The 20097-nt window shown below is 35.4% G+C and overlaps 2 protein-coding genes across 2 annotated transcripts in view; one reads left to right on the top strand and one right to left on the bottom strand.

The window, feature by feature from the left end:
* TRIM37 (tripartite motif containing 37) overlaps positions 1-19513 on the top strand; it is a 246306-nt gene extending 226793 nt beyond the window's left edge. The window contains exon 25 of the mRNA XM_081270431.1: positions 19486-19513. Coding sequence (XP_081126557.1) covers positions 19486-19498 — 13 coding nt within the window. The 3' untranslated portion in view covers positions 19499-19513. The remainder of the gene's footprint in view (positions 1-19485) is intronic.
* The window catches only part of PPM1E (protein phosphatase, Mg2+/Mn2+ dependent 1E), a 128565-nt gene that overhangs the window by 96624 nt on the left and 11844 nt on the right, over positions 1-20097 (bottom strand). The gene's annotated exons all lie outside the window — the stretch shown is intronic.

The following is a 20097-nucleotide window of genomic DNA, read 5'->3' on the forward strand; positions in this document are numbered from 1 at the left end:
CAGATAAGATGAGACTGGAGGAGGTGGGTCACTGGGTATGTGCCTTTGGGGTACATATATTATGAGCTGAGCTTTGTCTCTCTCTCTGCTTTCTGGTGTCATGTCCTGAGCCAGCCTTCCTCAGCTATACTTTTCTACCATGATCTGCCTCACCTCCAGCCCTAAAGAATGGAGTTGGTTTTATGTAGACATGAAACCATGAGTCCCGAAATAAATTTTCCTCCTATAATTGTTCTTGTCAGGTCTTTTGGTTAAAGCAGTAAAAAAGCTGCCTAAAATAATTGATAATGGATTTGGACAGACTTTTCTCTAAAGAGGATGTACAAATACCCTATAAATATCACACTTAAACTGTCTTTTAAGAATTCACCAAAAATTTTTTTGAGCTAAAGTCTGTCTTCCTATCATCTTTGGTCCCAGAGCTGTTTTATGGCTCAAATAAGTCTAATTCTTTTTCCACATAAAAAAAGAACTCATCTTGTCATTGTACATATGTCAGTTTCCTTCAAATGTGGTACTTAAATCTGGATACATGCTATGTATGGCTAACAAAGCTTGGAAAAATTTAATAATTCGATTTTACAGGCAAATCTTGTCTAATTCATATTAAATCTACTAACAGTAAAATTCCATTTATCATAATGCTGCCATTAGGCTATTTATCTTTTGTAAATTCTTCTTTCAACTGATTTTTTCCAACTTAAATGCAGGATTAGATATGTAGTTTTACTGAATTATTTATTTAAATCAATTTATTAAGTTCTTAATGCTATAGACTTCCAAATTATTTTCATTGTTTGTATAGAGATCCATCAAGCTTTGTGTCATATTTGAATTGTGATCAGTACTGTTAATGTCCTTACTCAGACTTACCCCCAATCTTCTGGCATGTGCCTATTCTTAATAATCCTCAAATTTCAATTTTCTCACATACTAGTACTCACAACATCTTCAGATATAATAAATTCAAGTTAAATGACAATATCTTATTGAGTAGTTAAGAAATTTTTTTCTTTTGTTTTTTCTTTTTGGTACTAGGGATTAACCCAGGGGTTCTTACCTACTAAGCCACATCTCCAGCCCTTTTACATATTTTATTTAGAGCAGGGTCTTGCTGAGTTGCTTAGGGCCTCGCTAAGTTGCTGAAATCCTGCTACCTCAGCCTCCCAAGCTACTGGGATTACAAGTATGTTCGATAGGGCCAGGCAAAAAGTTTTCTTAATTTCACCTATTTTTTGGACTTCACTAAATGATATTTTTTATTTTTTATTTTTATTTATTTATTTTTTGTGCTATTATAAAGATTGTTCTTCCTGGGCTGAAGATATAGCTTAGTGGTATAGTACTTACCTAGCACGTACAAGGCTCAGGGATCTATCACAAGCACTACAAAAAAACGAAAAAAAAAAAAAAAACTAAAAGATTGTTCTTTATAAAAAATATGGGAAGAAAACAGGAGCTATAAATATTAAATAGGCATATAGAGTCCTTATTCCTGTTTGGCTAATAAGATTTTTAGAATTATCTTTTACATTGTCTTCATATCTGTTAATTCTGAATTTTAACTTTTCTTGCACACTTAAATGTTTGTGGGGCTGGGATTGTGGCTCAGTGGTAGTGTGCTTGCCTAGCATGTGTGCGGCACTGGGTTCAATTCTCAGCAACACATACAAATAAAGGTCCATCAACAAAATATATATTTTTAAAATGTATCATTTTTCTGTATTCATCTTCTATAAATATTGCAGTCCCCTTTGTAGTGAATGCCTAAAGCTACAGATGGTACTGAACCCCAATATATACTATGTTTTTTCCAACACAGATATACCTAAAGTTTAATTTATAAATTAGGCACTGTAAGAGATTAATAAAAAATAGAACAATTAAATCAATACATTGTAATAAAAGTTATGTGAATATTGTCTGTTTCAAAATATCTTTTTTCCCCTAATCTTCAATGCTGGGGATTGAACTCAGGGTGTTACATGTGCTAGACAAGTGCTCTATCACTGAGTACCTCCAAGCTGTCAAAATAGCTTACTGTGCTATTTTTATCTTTTTTTGTATGTGATGTCAGATGATACAAGGCCAATGTGATATGATGAAGTAAATGAGATCAGCATTACGATGTAGAGTGGGCTATGAAATGTTATTTGAATACAAGCATTGCAGTAACATAGCAGTCAAGATAACCAAGACAATTGTTAAATGATTTGTGAGTGCTAGTGTGTATATAGCATTGATAATGCTGGACAAAGGGATGATTCATGTCCTGAATGGGATGGATCAGGACACTGAGAAACGTCATTGTATTACTCAGATTAGCATGCAATTTAAAATTATTTATGGGTCTGGGATTGTGGCTCAGTAGTAGAGCATCTTGCCTGGCATGTGTAAAGCCCTGGGTTCAATCTCCGGTACTAGGGGAAAAAAAAAAAAAGGAATTATTTTTGGAATTTTAATTTAATATTTTTTAGACCAGGGTTGACCATGGATCACTGAAACATCAAAAGAGAAACTGTAGATAAGGAGTATTTACTGTATCCCTTATAAAACTTGAGTTAAAATTATTCTAAGTGGTCAGGCTTGGTGCCACACACCTGTAAACCTAGAAGTTCAGGAGGCTGAGGCAGAAGGATGCAGAGTTCAAAGTCAGCCTCAAAAAATCAGGGAGGCCCTAAGAAAATTAGTGAGACAATGTCTAAATATAAAAAATAAAATGGGTCAAGGATGTGGCTCAATGGTTAAATGTCCCTTGGTTCACTCCACCAAAGAAAATTGTTCAAGTAGATGCATAGTAGTTTTGGTTTCTTTTGCCTTTCTAAAAACTCATTGTTGTAATTTTTTAAAAATGTTTTTTAGTTGTAGACAGACACAATTCCTTTATTTCATTTATTTATTTTTATGTTGTGCTGAAGATTGAACCCAAGGTCTCACACTTGCCAGAAAAATGCTCTACCACTGAGCCACAACCCCAGCCCCTCATTGTTATAATTTATAATTGTATGTACGCAATTATCTTTTAGTGTTTCCTAACTTTCCTAGTCTTAGGTTATAAAGTCATGACTACATATTTTTAGATTAGTGTTTAAATTTTTTTTTCCTTCAATCTGGACTATATATGTATGTGGATACTTCTAGAATTTTCCACCCTATCTTTCACAAACTTTTATGGTCATTTTGTCTCCAGAGTTTCTATCTTTTCTGTGCACCAAGCAATTATTCTTCATTAGCCATAAATGGATCCAGAGCAGAAGAACTCTTCATTCCCCAGTATTTACTAAAAACACAGGGGGAAAAGGGAAAACATGATAAGCACAAAAAAATATCAAATATAAAATTGTACCATCTAAAGAAAATGACTGCTAATGATTTGATATACATCCCTCAAGATTTTTTTCTCATATAAATATCTTTTTTCTCTTACATTTTAAGTCAGAAAGTGTCAGCAATGCAAGAATTTTCTAAAATCCAAAATTATGTTTTAAATTAATTTGGCTGGTCCTGAAGCCTGCTGAGAATTCTGCACTTTTTGTTTAGATGTTTTTCCTATCCCAAAATTATCCTTTTCCAAATAAATCTCACATTCATGCTGTATTCAACTTTATCTACAATCATATTCCCAACTTTCAATTTAAGTATTTTGATACAATTAGAACTCCTTTCACAAACTCATCCTAATTCTAAGAGTTATTTAGGACTTGGGTTGTAGCTCAGTGGTAGAGCGCCAGCCTTGAATATGTGATGCACTGGGTTTAATCCTCAGCACCACATAAAAATAAATAAATAAAAATAAAGGTATTGTGTCCATTTTTTAAAAAAGAGTTACTTAATTATCAGAAGTAACACTCAGATATAACAACTTTAAGTAGCAGAATGTAATGGTATGCAATATAAAATTAATTACCAAGGAATAAACATAGTTATAAATATCTACAGGAAAATAGAAAATAAGAAAAGTAGGTTGGTTAGACACTTTTGAGCATGACACAAATCCCAGAAGTCATAAAGAAAAAAATAAGTCAATCTAACGGAGTTAAAAAATTAAAAGTTCCATACAGAAAAAGATTTCATAATTAAGTTCTCAAAAACAACTTACAGACTAAGAGAATCCATTTGGAACATACTATCCAGAAAGATAATACCCATAATGCATAAAGATTTCATACAAATCAACAATATAAAAGTAACACAAAAGTTCATGAAAGAATATAAACCAGTAATTCATAGGAAAAAAAAAAACATCAATAAGCACATGAAAAGTTGTTAAATCAGTAGTGGAAAAGTTGACTAAAACAGGTATCAAGTTGGCAGCTTACTTTCAAATAGTTCACAGAAAACAAAGTTCTTTACTATGCTTACAATTTTGGTATAAATTTGAGATTTAAAGAAAATTTATAAACAAGCAAAAATTAAACATAATTGTTTGCTCACGTGGATTGACCAAAGTCAAGTTGAACATATCTAATGTTAATAGCATAGGGAAAGCTTTACTCTCATATACTATTGGAATTAGTATAAATTGATCTATTCCTTTTGTAGGACAATTTTAAAAATTAAAAAATTGGGGGGAAGGCTGGGAATGTAGCTCAATGATATAGCACTGGCCAATGTGTGAAGCCCTAGGTTCGATCTCTAGCCACAGACACGCACACACACACATTTTTCAATGTGCATATCTTATATTCCAACAACTTCAATTCCAGGAATTCAGTCTACAAAAATAATGCAGATATGCACAAAGATCTACATATAAAAATGACAGTGCAGCTGGGCATGGTGATACACATCTATAATCCCAGCAACTGGGGCGGAGTGGGGCGGGGGACTGAGGCAGGAAGATTCCCAGTACAAGGCCAGCCTGGGCAAGACCTTGTCTCAAACTAAACCAAATAATAAGGGTTGAAGGGATATAGATCAGTAGAATAACATCCCTGGGTTTGATCCTCAGCACCATGAAAAAATAAATATCACTAGTGTAGACTGTTTACAAGTGCCAACTCCAAAACTGTATCACCTCATAGCCTAGCCATTTTCCAGTTGTGTTAATTTAAACAAATCTCTTTCTTCTGTACCAAATTTCCTCACCTATACTATATGGAGGATAATAATGCCTATTTCATTTGGTTGTTGGATTAAATGAATTAATGTATGCAAAGTACTTGGATCAGTGCTCTACAAACTTTATTTAAACATTTATCTTTATTATTGTAAAAGCAGCTTAAGTTTATAAAACTATGATATCACACTAGAAATAAAACAACTACCTGGATGAAGATTTATATTAGGCTTGTTTGCTACAGTTTATTCTAGTTCTTATCAAATTCAATAACGCATTAACAAAGAGAGTTAGCATTCTATCAACAATTCCATATTTTAAAAACTGCAGATAACAAAAATAATTCTAAAATACAATGTGTTGTTAAAGAAAGTAGAAAATAATTGCTAAGTATTATCTAAACCATAATATTTATGACAATAATATGCACAAACAACATCATAGGGAATCATTCTTAAAAGGCAATCTATGGGGCTGGGGATGTGGCTTAAGTGGTAGCATGCTCGCCAGGCATGATTGAGGCACTGGGTTCGATCCTCAGCACCACATAAAAATAAATAAATAAAGATTTTTTTAAAAAAGGCAATCTATGGGGGGAAATACAGGGAAATGACATTGGCAAAATTATATTTTACATTGTGTGCATGTATGAATATGCAACAATAAATCCCACTATTATGCACAACTATGATGCGCAATTAAAAAAATATGGAAAAAGGGCAAACTATGCAGCCAGGCACAGTAGCACATGCCTATAATCCTAGTGACTTTGGAGGAGGAGGCAGAAAGATTGCAAGTTCAAGGCCCTAAGCAACATAGCAAGGCCATGTTTCAAAGTAAAAAAATAAAAAAGCTGGATGTAGCTTAGTAGTAAAACACCTCTGTGCTCAATCCCCAGTACCAAAACAAAGAAAGAAAAGGGCAATCTATGTAGACAGCAATATAAGGATGTGTAGGTACTACGTTCAATATACCTTTTCTGTCTTTAATGATAAAACCTTCATGTTTTACTTCAAATACATTCATAGAAAATGGTCAATATTCAACTTTATTTATATCTAAACAAAGATGAAAGTTACAAGTTATTAAATATTGATCTTCACTGACAGAAAAATTTCCATTGAAAGTATCTTCATTTTTTCTTATATTTTTACCTACTATGTACAAAATATTAGTTTATTAACATTAATGTGCATCTAATTTCATATAAATGCAATATTAATTTGGATATTTACATTCTTATATAGTGGTTCTCAAACTTTACTGTGTATGATAATTGCCTAGTTTTTTTTTTTTTTGAGAGAGAATTTTTTAATATTTATTTCTTAGTTTTTGGCGGACACAACATCTTTGTTTGTATGTGGTGCTGAGGATCAAACCCGGGCCACACGCATGCCAGGCGAGCGCGCTACTTCTTGAGCCACATCCCCAGCCCAGCCTAGGGTTTTTATTCAAAATATATTCTTGAACCGGGCACAGTGGTACACACCTGTAATCCCAGGGGCTCAGGAGTATCGAGAGTTCAAAGCCAGCCTCTGCAATGGCAAGGCACTAAGCAACTCAGGGACACCCCGTCTCTAAATAAAATACAAAACAGGGCTAGAGATGTGGCTCCGTGGTCAAGTGCCCTGAGTTCAATCTCCGGTACCAAAACACAAAAACAAAACAAACAAAATGACATATTTTTGGAACTCATAAATTTTCATTTAGTAGATTATGTAAAAGCACAGGAATTTGCATTTTTAACAAAATATTCCAGATTTATTTTTATTTTTATTTTTTGGCACTTAACCACTGAACCTTCAATGCACCTTCCCAATGCACATTCCCAGCCCTTTTAATTTTTTGAGACAGGGTCTCACTAAGTTGTTGAGGCTAGCCTTGAATTTGGGATCCTTCTGCCCCAGCCTCCCAAATCAGTGGGATTACAGATACACACCACCACCATGTTGGGCCTCTTGATTCTGATGCAGGTAATTTGTATTCAACACTTAAGCACTGCTACAATAATTTAATTCATGCTATACTTAAGTTCATTAAATATTAGCACTTTATGTGTATGAGGCTTTAGTGCTATGAATCAAACATGAATTCTGCTTCAAGGAAGGTACAGTTTAACAAAGGAGATGAGAAATGCATATAGGCAGTGTGGTGGCACACACCTATAAGCCCAGCAATTTGTGAGGCTGAGATAGGAGGACTGCAGCTCAAGAACAACCTCAGCAATTTATCGAGACCCTAAGCAACTTTTGAGACCCTCTCAAAATAAAAAATAAAAAAAGGCTAGTGGTGTTGCTCAGTGGTCACAATCCCCAGCATCAAAGGAAAAAAAAAAAAAAGAAATGCATATAAATTGACTGGGGAGGCTGAGGTAGGACGGTATGATATTCCTCAACAACTTAGTGAGACCCTGTCTGAAAATAAAAAGGGCTGGGATGTAGCTCTGTAGTAAAACACCTCTGGGTTCAATCCCCAGTACTGACAAAATTTTTTTAAAGCCACATATAAATGATTTATAATAAAAAGGAAAGAATTGCTGAATGTCTTTAAAAAAAATAAAAATGTGGGTTAGAAGTGTGGCTCAGTGGTAGCATACTTTGAGGCCTGGGGTTCAAACTGTAACACAACAAAGGGGGAAAAAAGTAAAAAAAAAATAAAAAAATATTGGGGTAGTTCAGTGAAGAGAAGGCTACTTCCAACTTCCCTCAGGGCAATTTTTCGAGTAGATGATAGCATCTGAAATTAAGTGTTGAAGGCTGCATCTCTACATTATAAGGAAGAAGAAAATAAAAGAATAAAAATCCTATCAATGAATGACAAATGTTTTTAACACCACTATTTCAAACTCAAAACAATTATTTCCTATCTCCTAAATTTTATGTGTTGATTTATAATCTGAGTTATGGTCTCATGTTGTCCTTCATATCCATCCACAGCTTGATGTGCTTCCTATTTCTCCAGACACATCCTTGAAGGGCTATGATTTAGTACACTGATCTATCTGAAAGGTCACACACACAGTGGATACTGATACAAAAAACAAAACCAAACAAACAAAACATTCTTCTCTTTTCATAAATCTTTAGGAAGTAAATAAAATTTAAGCATAGTGAAATAGAAACACTTCAGGCAGTTTTCAGTTATAAAATCTGCACACAGTTTGATTTTAGGTAGCATGAAGACAGAAATAATGAGATGGAAAGAGAAGGAAGGTTAGGAGAGACAGACATTCTACAACTTAGTAACTATTGTGTGTGTGTGTGGAGGGGGGGTGTTGGGGATTGAACCCAGGGCCTTGTGCATGTGAGGCAAGTACTCTACCAACTAAGCTATATCCCCAGCCTGAAACCATTGTTCTTAAAAACAAAAAAAAGGGGGGGGGGGGGGGAGTCGGCCAGGCCAGCAGCTCAGGATGTTGAGGCAGGAGGATCGAAGGTTATAAATCAGCCTCAGCAACTAGGTGAGACTATGTAAGCACTCTAGTGAAATCCTGTCTCAAAATAAAAAAATTTAAAAGGCAGGGGATGTGGTTCAGTGGTTAAATGCCCTTAGGTTCAATCTCTGGTACAAAAAAAAAAAAAAAAAAGAGAGAGAGAGAGAGGGCAGAACAAAGAACGTTAAGCTTCCTCTGTTTTCTGATTATGTGGCATTTTGTTTAATATTTTGTTTTGCATTTCAATGATCAAATACAGTCTACAGTGCCCAATATTAACTGAATGAATGAATGATTTGGGGGTCATTTTTCCACGCTCTTTGCAGGTTTACCCTTCTTTGTTAAAATAAATAAAAGTTAGCCAGACATGTCCCAAATGGTCTGCTTTCTCATCTCTGTGTCTTTGGACAGCAATCTATCTTTTTAAAAGATACTATTTTTTTTTTTAAGAGAGAGTGAGAGAGGAGAGTGAGAGAGAGAGAGAGAATTTTTAATATTTATTTATTTTTTTTAGTTCTCAGCGGACACAACATCTTTGTTGGTATGTGGTGCTGAGGATCAAACCGGGCCCCACGCATGCCAGGCGAGCGCGCCACCGCTTGAGCCACATCCCCAGCCCCAAGATACTATTTTTTTAAAGTATTTTTTTTAGTTGTAGATGAACACAATATCTTTATTTATTTATTTATTTGTATATGGTGCTGAGGATGGAAACCAGTGCTTCAGGCTCTACCACTGAGCTATAGCCCCAACCCTAAAAAGATACTATTTTAATAATTTTTTGAGGGCTGGGGATGTGGCTCAAGCGGTAGCGCGCTCGCCTGGCGTGCGTGCGACCCGTCGGGTTCGATCCTCAGCACCACATACAAAGATGATGTGTCCACCGAGAACTAAAAAATAAATATTAAAAAAAAATTCTCTCTCTCTCTCTCTCTCTCTCTCTCTCTCTCTCTCTCTCAAAAAAAAAAAAAAAGGGTTAGCCAAGCAGTGAAATTTAAAAAAAAAAAAATTAAAAAAAAAATAATTTTTTGAAATTACTACTAATTATGAATACTATGAAATATCAAATGATCTAATATATTTTCTTTGGTACTTTGAATTGAACCCAGAGGTGCTCTACCACTGAGCTACATCCCTGACCCTTTTATTTATTTTGAGAGAGGGGTCTCACTAAGTTGCCAAAGTTGACTCAAACTTAAGATCCTCCTTCCTTAGCTTTCTGAGTTGCTGGGATTACAGGCAAGTGCCATAATAATTACAGCAAAACCCATAATTTTAAATGTGCAGCCAGTTTAAAATTAAAAGGTTCTGAGGGTACCGTGACACATGCCTGTAAATGCAGCAACTCAGAAGGCTGTGGCAGGTTCAAGAAGGATTGCAAGTTCAAGGACAGCCTCAGCAATTTAGCAAGACTCTGTCTTAAAGTAAAAATACAAAGAACTGGGAATGTACTCAGTGGTAAAGTGTCCCTGGGTTCAATCCCTAGTACCAAAATAAGTAAATAAAAGGCTTTTAAAACCAAGAAAATTCTCAATAAAAAAACTTAATTGAAACCTTTTAGAGTCCTTGGGGAAATGAGAAGAAATTCATTTCAAGGGTTGATAATTTTGACTTATGTAAGAAAATAAAAATACACTAATTACTAAATGTAATATTTAATGGACTCTTCCACTGTGATGTTTAATTAGTTGATTTTTTTAAAGTAAAACTTTAAGGCATGTTTTACTATTCATTTGTAGGGTCTCATCCTAAGAGAATGCTTTCATTTTATATTTAATCTTCAATTTATTTTACAGACCTACATTAAAGCTAATAACTTTTAAATTTTTTTGTAGTGTTGTGGTGTTATGGTTCCCTAGAAGCTCTTGGGTTAATACGAATGTTGTGGTGAAATGACTGAAAAAGCTATAACCAAATCACTCCATCCTAGTTTGAATGGACGGACAGACTGGGTAGTAACTGTAGTCAGATGGGGCATGGCTGGAGCAGGAAGTCACTGGGAGCATGCCACACCCTTCCCCCCATGATAATCTGCCTCACTTGGAGCATATAGCAATGAAGTCAGTTGTCTATATAGACTGAGACCTCTGAAACCATAAGTCAAAATAAACTTCTCTAAGTTGCTTGTCAGGTATTTTGGTCACAGCAAAGTAAAGGCTGACATGGGGCCTTAGAATATGCCAGCCCACTGTGCTACACCTTGGGCCAAAAGCTAATATCACTTATGTTATTTTCTCCCCTTTTCTTGATAGTCAAGGATAGTTTTACTTAATAGTATACTTGCACATAAACTGGATTTTTAAAAAAATTTTAGTTGTAGATGGACACAATGCTTTATTTTGTTTATTTAGTTTTATGTGGTACTGAGGATCGAACCCAGGGCCTCACACATACTAGGCAAGAACTCTACCACTGAGCTATAACCCCAGCCCCTGAAATGTTTTTAATTTAAAAAAAAGTAAGGTTTGTTTATTTGATTGATTGATAGCAGTACCAGGGATTGAATCCAGGGCCTCACACAAATGCTCTACTACTGAGCTATATCCCTACCCCTAAATTAAATTTTTTAATTCACATATAATAATTGTACATATTTAGAATATGCTTTCAAATCTAAGAGAAATATCTCCAGGTATCTCAGTGAATAATTTCCAAAAATACCCTGCTCATGGATAGGCAGAACTAACATCATCAAAATGGCGATATTACCAAAAGTTCTCTATAAGTTCAATGCTATCCCAATCAAAATCCCAACAGCATTTCTTGTAGAAATAGATAAAACAATCAGGAAATTCATATGGAATAATAAAAGACCCAGAATAGCAAAAACAATGCTAAGCAGGAAGTGTGAATCAGGCGGTATATCGATACCAGACTTCAAACTATACTACAGAGCAATAGTAACAAAAACAGCATGGTACTGGTACCAAAACAGGCGAGTGGACCAATGGTACAGAATAGAAGACACAGTAACCAATCCGCAAAACTACAACTATCTTATATTTGATAAAGGGGCTAAAAGCATGCAATGGAGGAAGGATAGCATCTTCAACAAATGGTGCTGGGAAAACTGGAAATCCATTTGCATCAAAATGAAACTGAATCCCTTTCTCTCGCCATCCACAAAAGTTAACTCAAAATGGATCAAGGAGCTCGATATTAAATCAGAGACACGGCGTCTGATAGAAGAAAAAGTCGGCTATGATCTACATACTGTGGGGTCAGGCCCCAAATTCCTCAATAGGACACCCATAGCGCAAGAGTTAACAACCAGAATCAACAAATGGGACTTACTCAAACTAAGAAGTTTTCTCTCAACAAAAGAAACAATAAGAGAGATAAACAGGGAGCCTACATCCTGGGAACAAATCTTTACCCCACACACTTCAGATAGAGCCCTAATATCCAGAGTATACAAAGAACTCAAAAAATTAGATAATAAGATAACAAATAACCCAATCAACAAATGGGCCAAGGACCTGAACAGACACTTCTCAGAGGAGGACATACAATCAATCAACAAGTACATGAAAAAATGCTCACCATCTCTAGCAGTCAGAGAAATGCAAATCAAAACCACCCTAAGATACCATCTCACTCCAGTAAGATTGGCAGCCATTAAGAAATCCAACAACAACAAGTGCTGGCGAGGATGCGGGGAAATGGGTACACTTGTTCATTGTTGGTGGGACTGCAAAATGGTGCAGCCAATTTGGAAAGCAGTATGGAGATTTCTTGGAAATTTGGGAATGGAACCACCATTTGACCCAGCTATTCCCCTCCTCGGTCTATTCCCTAAAGACCTAACAAGAGCATGCTACAGGGACACTGCTATATCGATGTTCATAGCAGCACAATTCACGATAGCAAGACTGTGGAACCAACCTAGAAGCCCTTCAATAGATGAATGGATTAAAAAAATGTGGCATTTATACACAATGGAGTATTACTCTGCAATAAGAAATGACAAAATCATAGAATTTGGAGGGAAATGGATGGCATTAGAGCAGATTATGCTAAGTGAAGCTAGCCAATCCTTAAAAAACAAATGTCAAATGTCTTCTTTGATATAAGGGGAGTAACCAAGGACAGGGTAGAGACGAAGAGCTGGAGAAGAAGAATAACATTAAACAGGGATGATAGGCGGGAGGGAAAGTGAGAGTTAAGGGAAATTGCATGGAACTGGAAGGTGAGCCTCAGGGTTATACACAATTACATATAAGAGGAAAGGAGGAGTAGGAGAAAAATTATATAAGTGGAAGAAACGATTTATAGTAGAGGGGATGGAGAGAGAGTAGGGGAGGGGAGGGGAGGGGAGGGGTGAGGGGACAGTGGAGAATGGGATAGACAGCAGAATACATCAGTCACTAGAAAGGCAATTTGTAAATCAATGGAAATGTAACTGATGTGACACAGCAATCTGTATACGGGGTAAAAATGGGAGTTCATAACCCACTTGAATCAATCTGTGAAATATGGTATAATAAGAACTATGTAATGTTTTGAACAACCAACAATAAAATAATTTAAAAAAATAAATAAATAAAAATAAAAAAAAAAAATAATTTCCAAAAAATTTTTTGCCAAGATGTGAGCTAGGTTTTCAGTTGTGTTTAAATAAGTTAGGAGGCTTAAACAGGGAAATTGAAAGTTCAGGGCTAGACTCAGCAACTTAGACCTTGTCTAAAGTAACAATTTTAAAAAGAGGCTAGGGATATAGCTCAGTGGTAAAGTACCCCTGGGTTCAATTCTCAATATGAAAAACTAACCAAATACATAAACAAATAAATAAATTCTATTTTAAATTGTGTTTTCAATAAGCAGTACTAATTAACTTTCTCCTTTTCTTCCATCACAAGAAACAGTTTAGAAAAATATTTGGTACAAAAGCCTTGAAGTGCTTTTTTTTTTTTTTTGGCGGGGGAAGGTAACCAGAGATTGAACTCAGGGGCACTCGGCCACTGAGCCACATCCCCAGCCCTATTTGTATTTTATTTAGAGACAGAGTCTCACTGAGTTGCTTAGCACTTTCTTTTGCCAAGGCTGGCTTTGAACTCTCAATCCACCTGTCTCAGCCTCCAAAGCATATCATTGCACCCAGCCCTTGAACTGCTCTTTATCTACTGGCAATACCTGAGCAAGATAGAACTTTGGGGTAGAAGATAAAAATGCAAACCATTCTCTTACCACAAAAGGGCAGGTATAGTTAGCCAAAAAAAATGGATGTTCCATGAAGAATAAAAAGAAAAATGCAGAAAGGCAGGAAATAATGATATCTTTATAGAATCACAGTGAATTTTAAAATGCTGGAAAATCCAGTTTGCTATATTAGAAGGAAAAGAAACCAAGTGCAGGGAAATTAGCGCTGGGAGACTACAAAAGCAATAATGACAAGAAGTGATAAAACTATGAAGTATAAGCAAATGACAGTGGTGAAAACTCAATTTCTACATTTGCATTTTTACTGAGATTTTTCCCTGTAGGAAATGTTTGTAATGTAGCATGAGAATCTTCAAATAAATACCATAACTATAATCCCTCAAGTCATACACCCTAGGTTAATATTATAGTGATATCACTGATAGTGAAAACTTGTTCTTTAAAATTTCTGCACCTTAGCCTCATCTGCTCAATTAATAATAAAACTCATAATTTTTATAATTATTAAAAGAAGTAATAAATACAAAACAGTACCTACCTACATAAAATCTCAATAAATGTTATAGCATCTACAAAAACAGGAGTTTACTACTACTATTAATATTATAATTACTTGGAGTGCAGATAATGCCAATTCTCCACAGATTTACATTGTTAACTAAAAAGTAATATATTTTTATTTATCAATCCAAAATTAGAGAACACTCTAGGCAAAGGTTTTGTTTTGGTTTGGTTTGGGTTTTTTTTCAGTACCCAGGACATTGTAGGCAAGTACTCTACCACTGAGCTATCACCAACTCTGGCAAAAGTTCTTGTTTTTTAATGCAAAATTGTATGTATCTGTTTTAAAAGACTTGAAAAAGTTGTTTATAATATGCATAGTTAACCTTCCATATGAATTTGAAAAGTTCAAAATATTTTTGTTCCTGTTATGATATATAAGTAAATTGTAAATAATGAGTCAGTCTCTTCTCAAATTACAGATTAAATTATCTATAAAATAGACTAATCTAGGACTTTAATGAACTTACAAATATTTAGAGTTTCCAGAAATCAAATTCCAAAACTCGAGATCATTCCTGTTGCAAAATCAATAATAACTTGACTTAGTGACTGTCACCTGTCATATTTTTGTATTAACATGTTAGTTTCAAAAAAGAATATGTTCATAGGGGTTGAGGTTGTAGTTCAGTGGTACAGCTCTAACCTAGCATGTGTGAGGCACTGGGTTTGATCCTTAGCACCATATAAAAATAAAATAAAAAGTTATTGTGTCCATCTACAACTAAAATAAATAAATATATTAAATAATATATAAAATATATATATGTGTGTGTGTATATATGTGTGTGTATATATATATGTGTGTGTGTATGTGTATGTGTATATATATATAAAATAATCCCAGTGACTCAGGAGGCTGAGGCAGGAAGATCACAAGTTCAAAGACAGCCTCAGAAATTTAAGAAGACCCTAACCAACTTAGTGAGACCCTGTCTCAAAATAAAAACAAGGGATGGAGATGAGACTCAGCGGTTAAGCACCCCTAGGTTCAATCCTCGGTCCAAAAAAAAAAAAAAGGAACCTATTTAGAACATGATTCTTGCCATCTAGGATTTTAGCCTAAGTAAAAATTTCATACACATGCACCTTACATACACATACATACATATATCACCTATGTCAACAGACTTTCAAAAATACCATATAGAGTGTGCATGTTTCTGTGTATGTATATATAATACACATGTATAATACATATATACCACCCTTTAAGGGAATTACATTTTATTTTTTGTTGTTTTGGGTTTTGGTTTAGGGTAGTAGTGATTAGACCCAGGTATGCTTTACCACTGAGCTAAATCCCCAGGCCTTTTCATTTTTTATTTTGAGATAGGGACTCACTGAATTGCTGAGGGTTTCTCACTAAATTGATGAACTTGCTATTGTTCTGTCTCAACCTCCCCAGTTGCTGGGATTACAGGCATATGCCACCGTGCCTGGCTATTATTTGCTTTTCTTATGTAAAGATCAATGTTAGCTATGGTACAATATACTTCTCAAAAAACAGTCTTATCAGTTATTTTATTTATATTCACAACATAGACAAATGTGAATAATGCCAAGCATGGTGATACACACCTGTAATTCCAGCTACTCAAAAGGCTGAGGGAGGAGGATCATAAACTCAAGCAAGAACAGCCTGGGGAATTTAGCAAGATCCTGTTTGGGGGAGGGGGGAAGCAGGGTGGTGGGGATGAAGCTCAGTGGTACACTACTTGCCTTGCCATGTGTGTGGCCCTGGGTTCAATCCCAAGTACCACATAACAAAACAGAATGAAAAAGAATAAGAAATTACTATATAAAGATCAAAGATCAGAGGTTGTGCCTTGTGCTAAATGTAGGCCAAATAATCTATAAAAGACTATTTTTCCCCTAATACCAAAGATTGAACCCAGGGCTTCATTACAAGTGTGGACCACCAAACCCCACAGAAATGACCTTATAAATCAATATGGAATCAAGTCAACAGGGGAAAAATTAGCTTTGGTATTTCTAGCCAACAAATAAGTCTTCTGGTTCTTTTTCTTTGTTGACTTCAACTAAGATAGGCAGTAATAGACAGTAGGAATTAAGAAAACTCTCGATTTTTTAACAAGCTCATGACTCTAGTATTATTTTTCTTTAAACTTGTCACTGTTCACAATATTCTAGAATTACATGAGAGTAAGTTTTGGGGGAGGGTTATGCTGGGTATCAAAAGAGAGGACCTTGTACATACTAGGCAAGCACTCAACCACTGAGCCACACCTCCAACCCTAGTTTTTTTTTTTTAAATGTAACTGTACATATTTGGAATACTCTTTCAAACCAATGAAAAGTGTTCATTTACGAAGTTGTGGAGCATTAGTGGTAATGACAATTGTAAATATTTCAATAGTTTTGTTAATATAAAATATTAAAAACCAAAACAAATACACTGATAAAAATAAATATAAAAAAGAAACCAAGCTTAAAGGGAAAAAATAGATATATTCTCTCGGGCTTTTTTTTTTTTTTTTTAACCTTTTGAGACAGAGTCTTGCTAAATCCTAGGACCTCGCCAAGTTGCAGTTTGGTCTCAGACTTGCAATCCTCCTGACTCCAATCTCCTGAGTCACTAGGATTACAGGCATGCACCACCACACCCAACTATTTCTTATTTTATTTTTTAGTTGTCAATGGACTTTATTTTGTTTATTTATATGTGGTTCTAAGAATTGAACCCAGTGCCTCATTCATGCTAGTCAAGCACTCTACCACACCCAGCTATCCCAGCCCCACACCCAACTCTTTTTCTTCCTTTATCTCCTCCCTTTCAGAGGACAGCAGAAAAGGGAATGAATATGCTTATAAAAAAGTGGAAAGGAAACAATCTGGTAGACTGAGCAAAGTAGAAGATTTAATAATTTATTTACTTAAGTCTTCTGGTACTTTTTCTTTGTTGATTTCAACTAAGATAGGCAGTAATAGATAAGTCTTTCTCAAAGCTAGGCAGCATAAGGTACTTTTAAGTGAAAATCCAGGGCTGGGGTTGTGGCTCAGAGGAAGAGCACTCGCTCAGCATGTGTGAGGGACTGGTTGTGATCCTCAGCACCACATAAAAATATAGTGTCCACCTATAACTAAAAAATAAATATTAAAAAGGGAAAATACACAGTAGGAATTAAGAAAACTCTCGATTTGTGTTTTTTTAGACTTTTATTTTATTTATTTATACATGGTGTTGAGAATAGAACCCTAGGCCTCACACATGCTAGGCAAGTGTTCTACTACTGAGCCACAACACCAGCCCCTAATCATTTATTTAATATACACTTACACTCAGTGTTTAACATTTGCTAACACCTGTACTGGGTGCTGGATACACAAAGAAAATAATTCTTTATTCTGAGGAAAAGACACTGAACACATATGTTTAAATTGTGATAAGTGGATATACAGAAAAAGCAAAAGATGCTATAATATGTAAAAAGTAAGACTTTAGACCAGGGGTAAAGAAACACTTCTTATAATGAGGAGATGTTTAAGATAAAACCTAAAGGTTGAATTGGACAGTTGGGAAAGTTGCTTGGGCAAGGAAAATAAATATTCCTGGGGCAGGAAAGAGCAAGTTATGTGAACTAAATCAAGACCATTGTGATTGGTGCATAGTAAGTAATCAAAAACAAAGGTTGCTGAGCATATTGGTATAGGACTATAATTCCAGCAACTCAGGGGGCTAAGGCAGGAGGATCAAAAGCCCAAGGACAGCCTCAGAAGCTTAGTAAGACCCAGACTCAAAAAGGGATGGGGATATAGCTCAGTGGCAGAGCACACCTGGATCAATATTAAGTACCACACATACACAAAACAAAACAAAACGAGGTTAATTGATGCTGGGTGTGGCTGTGCACACGTGTAATTCCAGCAGCTTTGGAGGCTGAGGCAGGAAGATCACAAGTTCAAAGTCAGTTTTAGCAACTTAGTAAAGCCCTGAACAAATTAGCAAGAACCTGTATCAAAATAAAAAATAAAACAAGCTGGGATGTGGCTCAGTGGTTAAGTGCCCCTGGTTCAATCCCTGGTACCAAAAAAAAAAAAAAAAAAAAAAAAAAAAAACCAAAACAGGGGTGGGGTGTTAATTGAGGTGTAACCAGATGAAGTAACCACAGGCAAGATTAAGGTAGTATGATTTGAAGACACTGATGGATTTTAAGCAGAAAAGTGCAACAGTATCTATTCCCAATAAAAGAGAACTCTGCAATATGAAAAATTGTAGGAAAGGAATTGTGGAATCAGATATATGAGTTAAGAATACTGTTACAGATCAAGCTATGAGCTGATATTAGCTCAGAAAAGTTGGTGGGAATGGAGACAAAAATAGGCAGAGCATTTTATTTTCATTTAGAAATGAAATGAAATTAAAAGATCTTTAAACAAAATAATTAAAATGCTGTTCCATCTTGTTTCTCTACCGTGGTGTGCAGAATTTCTAAAATGGCTCCCTAAAGATGCTCTAAACACTGAAACCTAGGAATATGAATGAAATATTATTCCTGTGATTGTATTTGTTCTCTGTGCAGCTGGGGATTGAGCCCAGGGTTTCTTCCATGCTAGGCAAGTGCTCTACCACTTAGATCCACCCCTGCCCCAATGTGTTAATTTTCCTATCAACTTACCATAAAACCTATCTGTGTAGATCCTATTTAATCAAATAGGTCCTTAAAAGCAGTTTTCTCTGGTTGGCAGCAGGAGGAGCCTGAGAGATATGAAGCATAACAAGGTCTCTATGTGCCACTGGTAGTTTAAAGTTGGAGGAATCCATGTGAGAAGGAAGGTGGGTGGCCTCTAGAAGTGATAATCAGTCACTTCCTAACAGCCAGCAAGGAAACAGTTGACCTCAGACCTACAACAAAGAACTAGATTCTACTAATAACCTGAATGAACATGAAAGTAGATTCTTCCCCCAAACCTGTGGCTGACACCTTGACTTCAGCCTTCTCAAATTCAACTGACTTTGTCTTAACTTCTTACCTACAGAATCATGAGACAACAAATAGATGTAATTTTAAGCCACTAATGTTGTTATTTCACAGTAATAAAGAAACTAAATAGAAAAATCACACTCACCTGCTCCCCCTTAATCTCTGAGAAGAAATTAACAATTCAGTAATCTCAATCAGCACCAGGTTGCAAATGGTCCCCCATTGATGAAGATTCAACTTTAAAATTTTGCACTTTACAATGGTGTGAAAGTGATAGCATTCAGTAGAAACTGTACTTTGAATTTTAAATGTTGATCTTTTTCCAGATATGTGCTGTGATACTCTATTGCTATGTTAGGCAATAGCAGCAAGCTACCGCTCCCAATGAGCCACTACATCATGAGGACAAACAACTGATACTCTGCACAGCACTGTGTTGCAAGCTATGACCTGTTCAGCAGGTTAGATGTATTAAATGAATTTTTGAATTAACAGTATTTTCAATTTGCAATAGGTTTCCACTGGAACTTAAGGAGCATCTATATTTTCTGGTTAAGAAAAAATCTAAGGAAAATCAGCAGGTTAGATGTATTAAATGAATTTCTGAATTAACAGTATTTTCAGTTTGCAATAGGTTTCCACTGGAACTTACGGAGCATCTATATTCTCTGGTTAAGAAAAACCTAAGGCTTGCTATTGTCCTGAAGGCTAAATAAAGACATATTTTGTGATTGGAGCAAGAGCCTTTTAAACTATGATTTTGAAATTAAATATCATACCTGTGTTATAGAATTTGTTTTTGATGTTATACTTGTGTTTTGTTGGTACTGAGATTAAACTCAGCTATGCACAGTAGCAACCACTTCCTTTAAAAAAGTAGCACCGCCAAAAAAAAAAAAAAATAGTATTAAGTCTAAACCTAAACTGCTTGATATGGC

The sequence above is a fragment of the Spermophilus citellus genome (assembly GCF_964194105.1).
Source record: "Spermophilus citellus genome assembly, chromosome: 17".
NCBI lineage: Eukaryota > Metazoa > Chordata > Mammalia > Rodentia > Sciuridae > Spermophilus > Spermophilus citellus.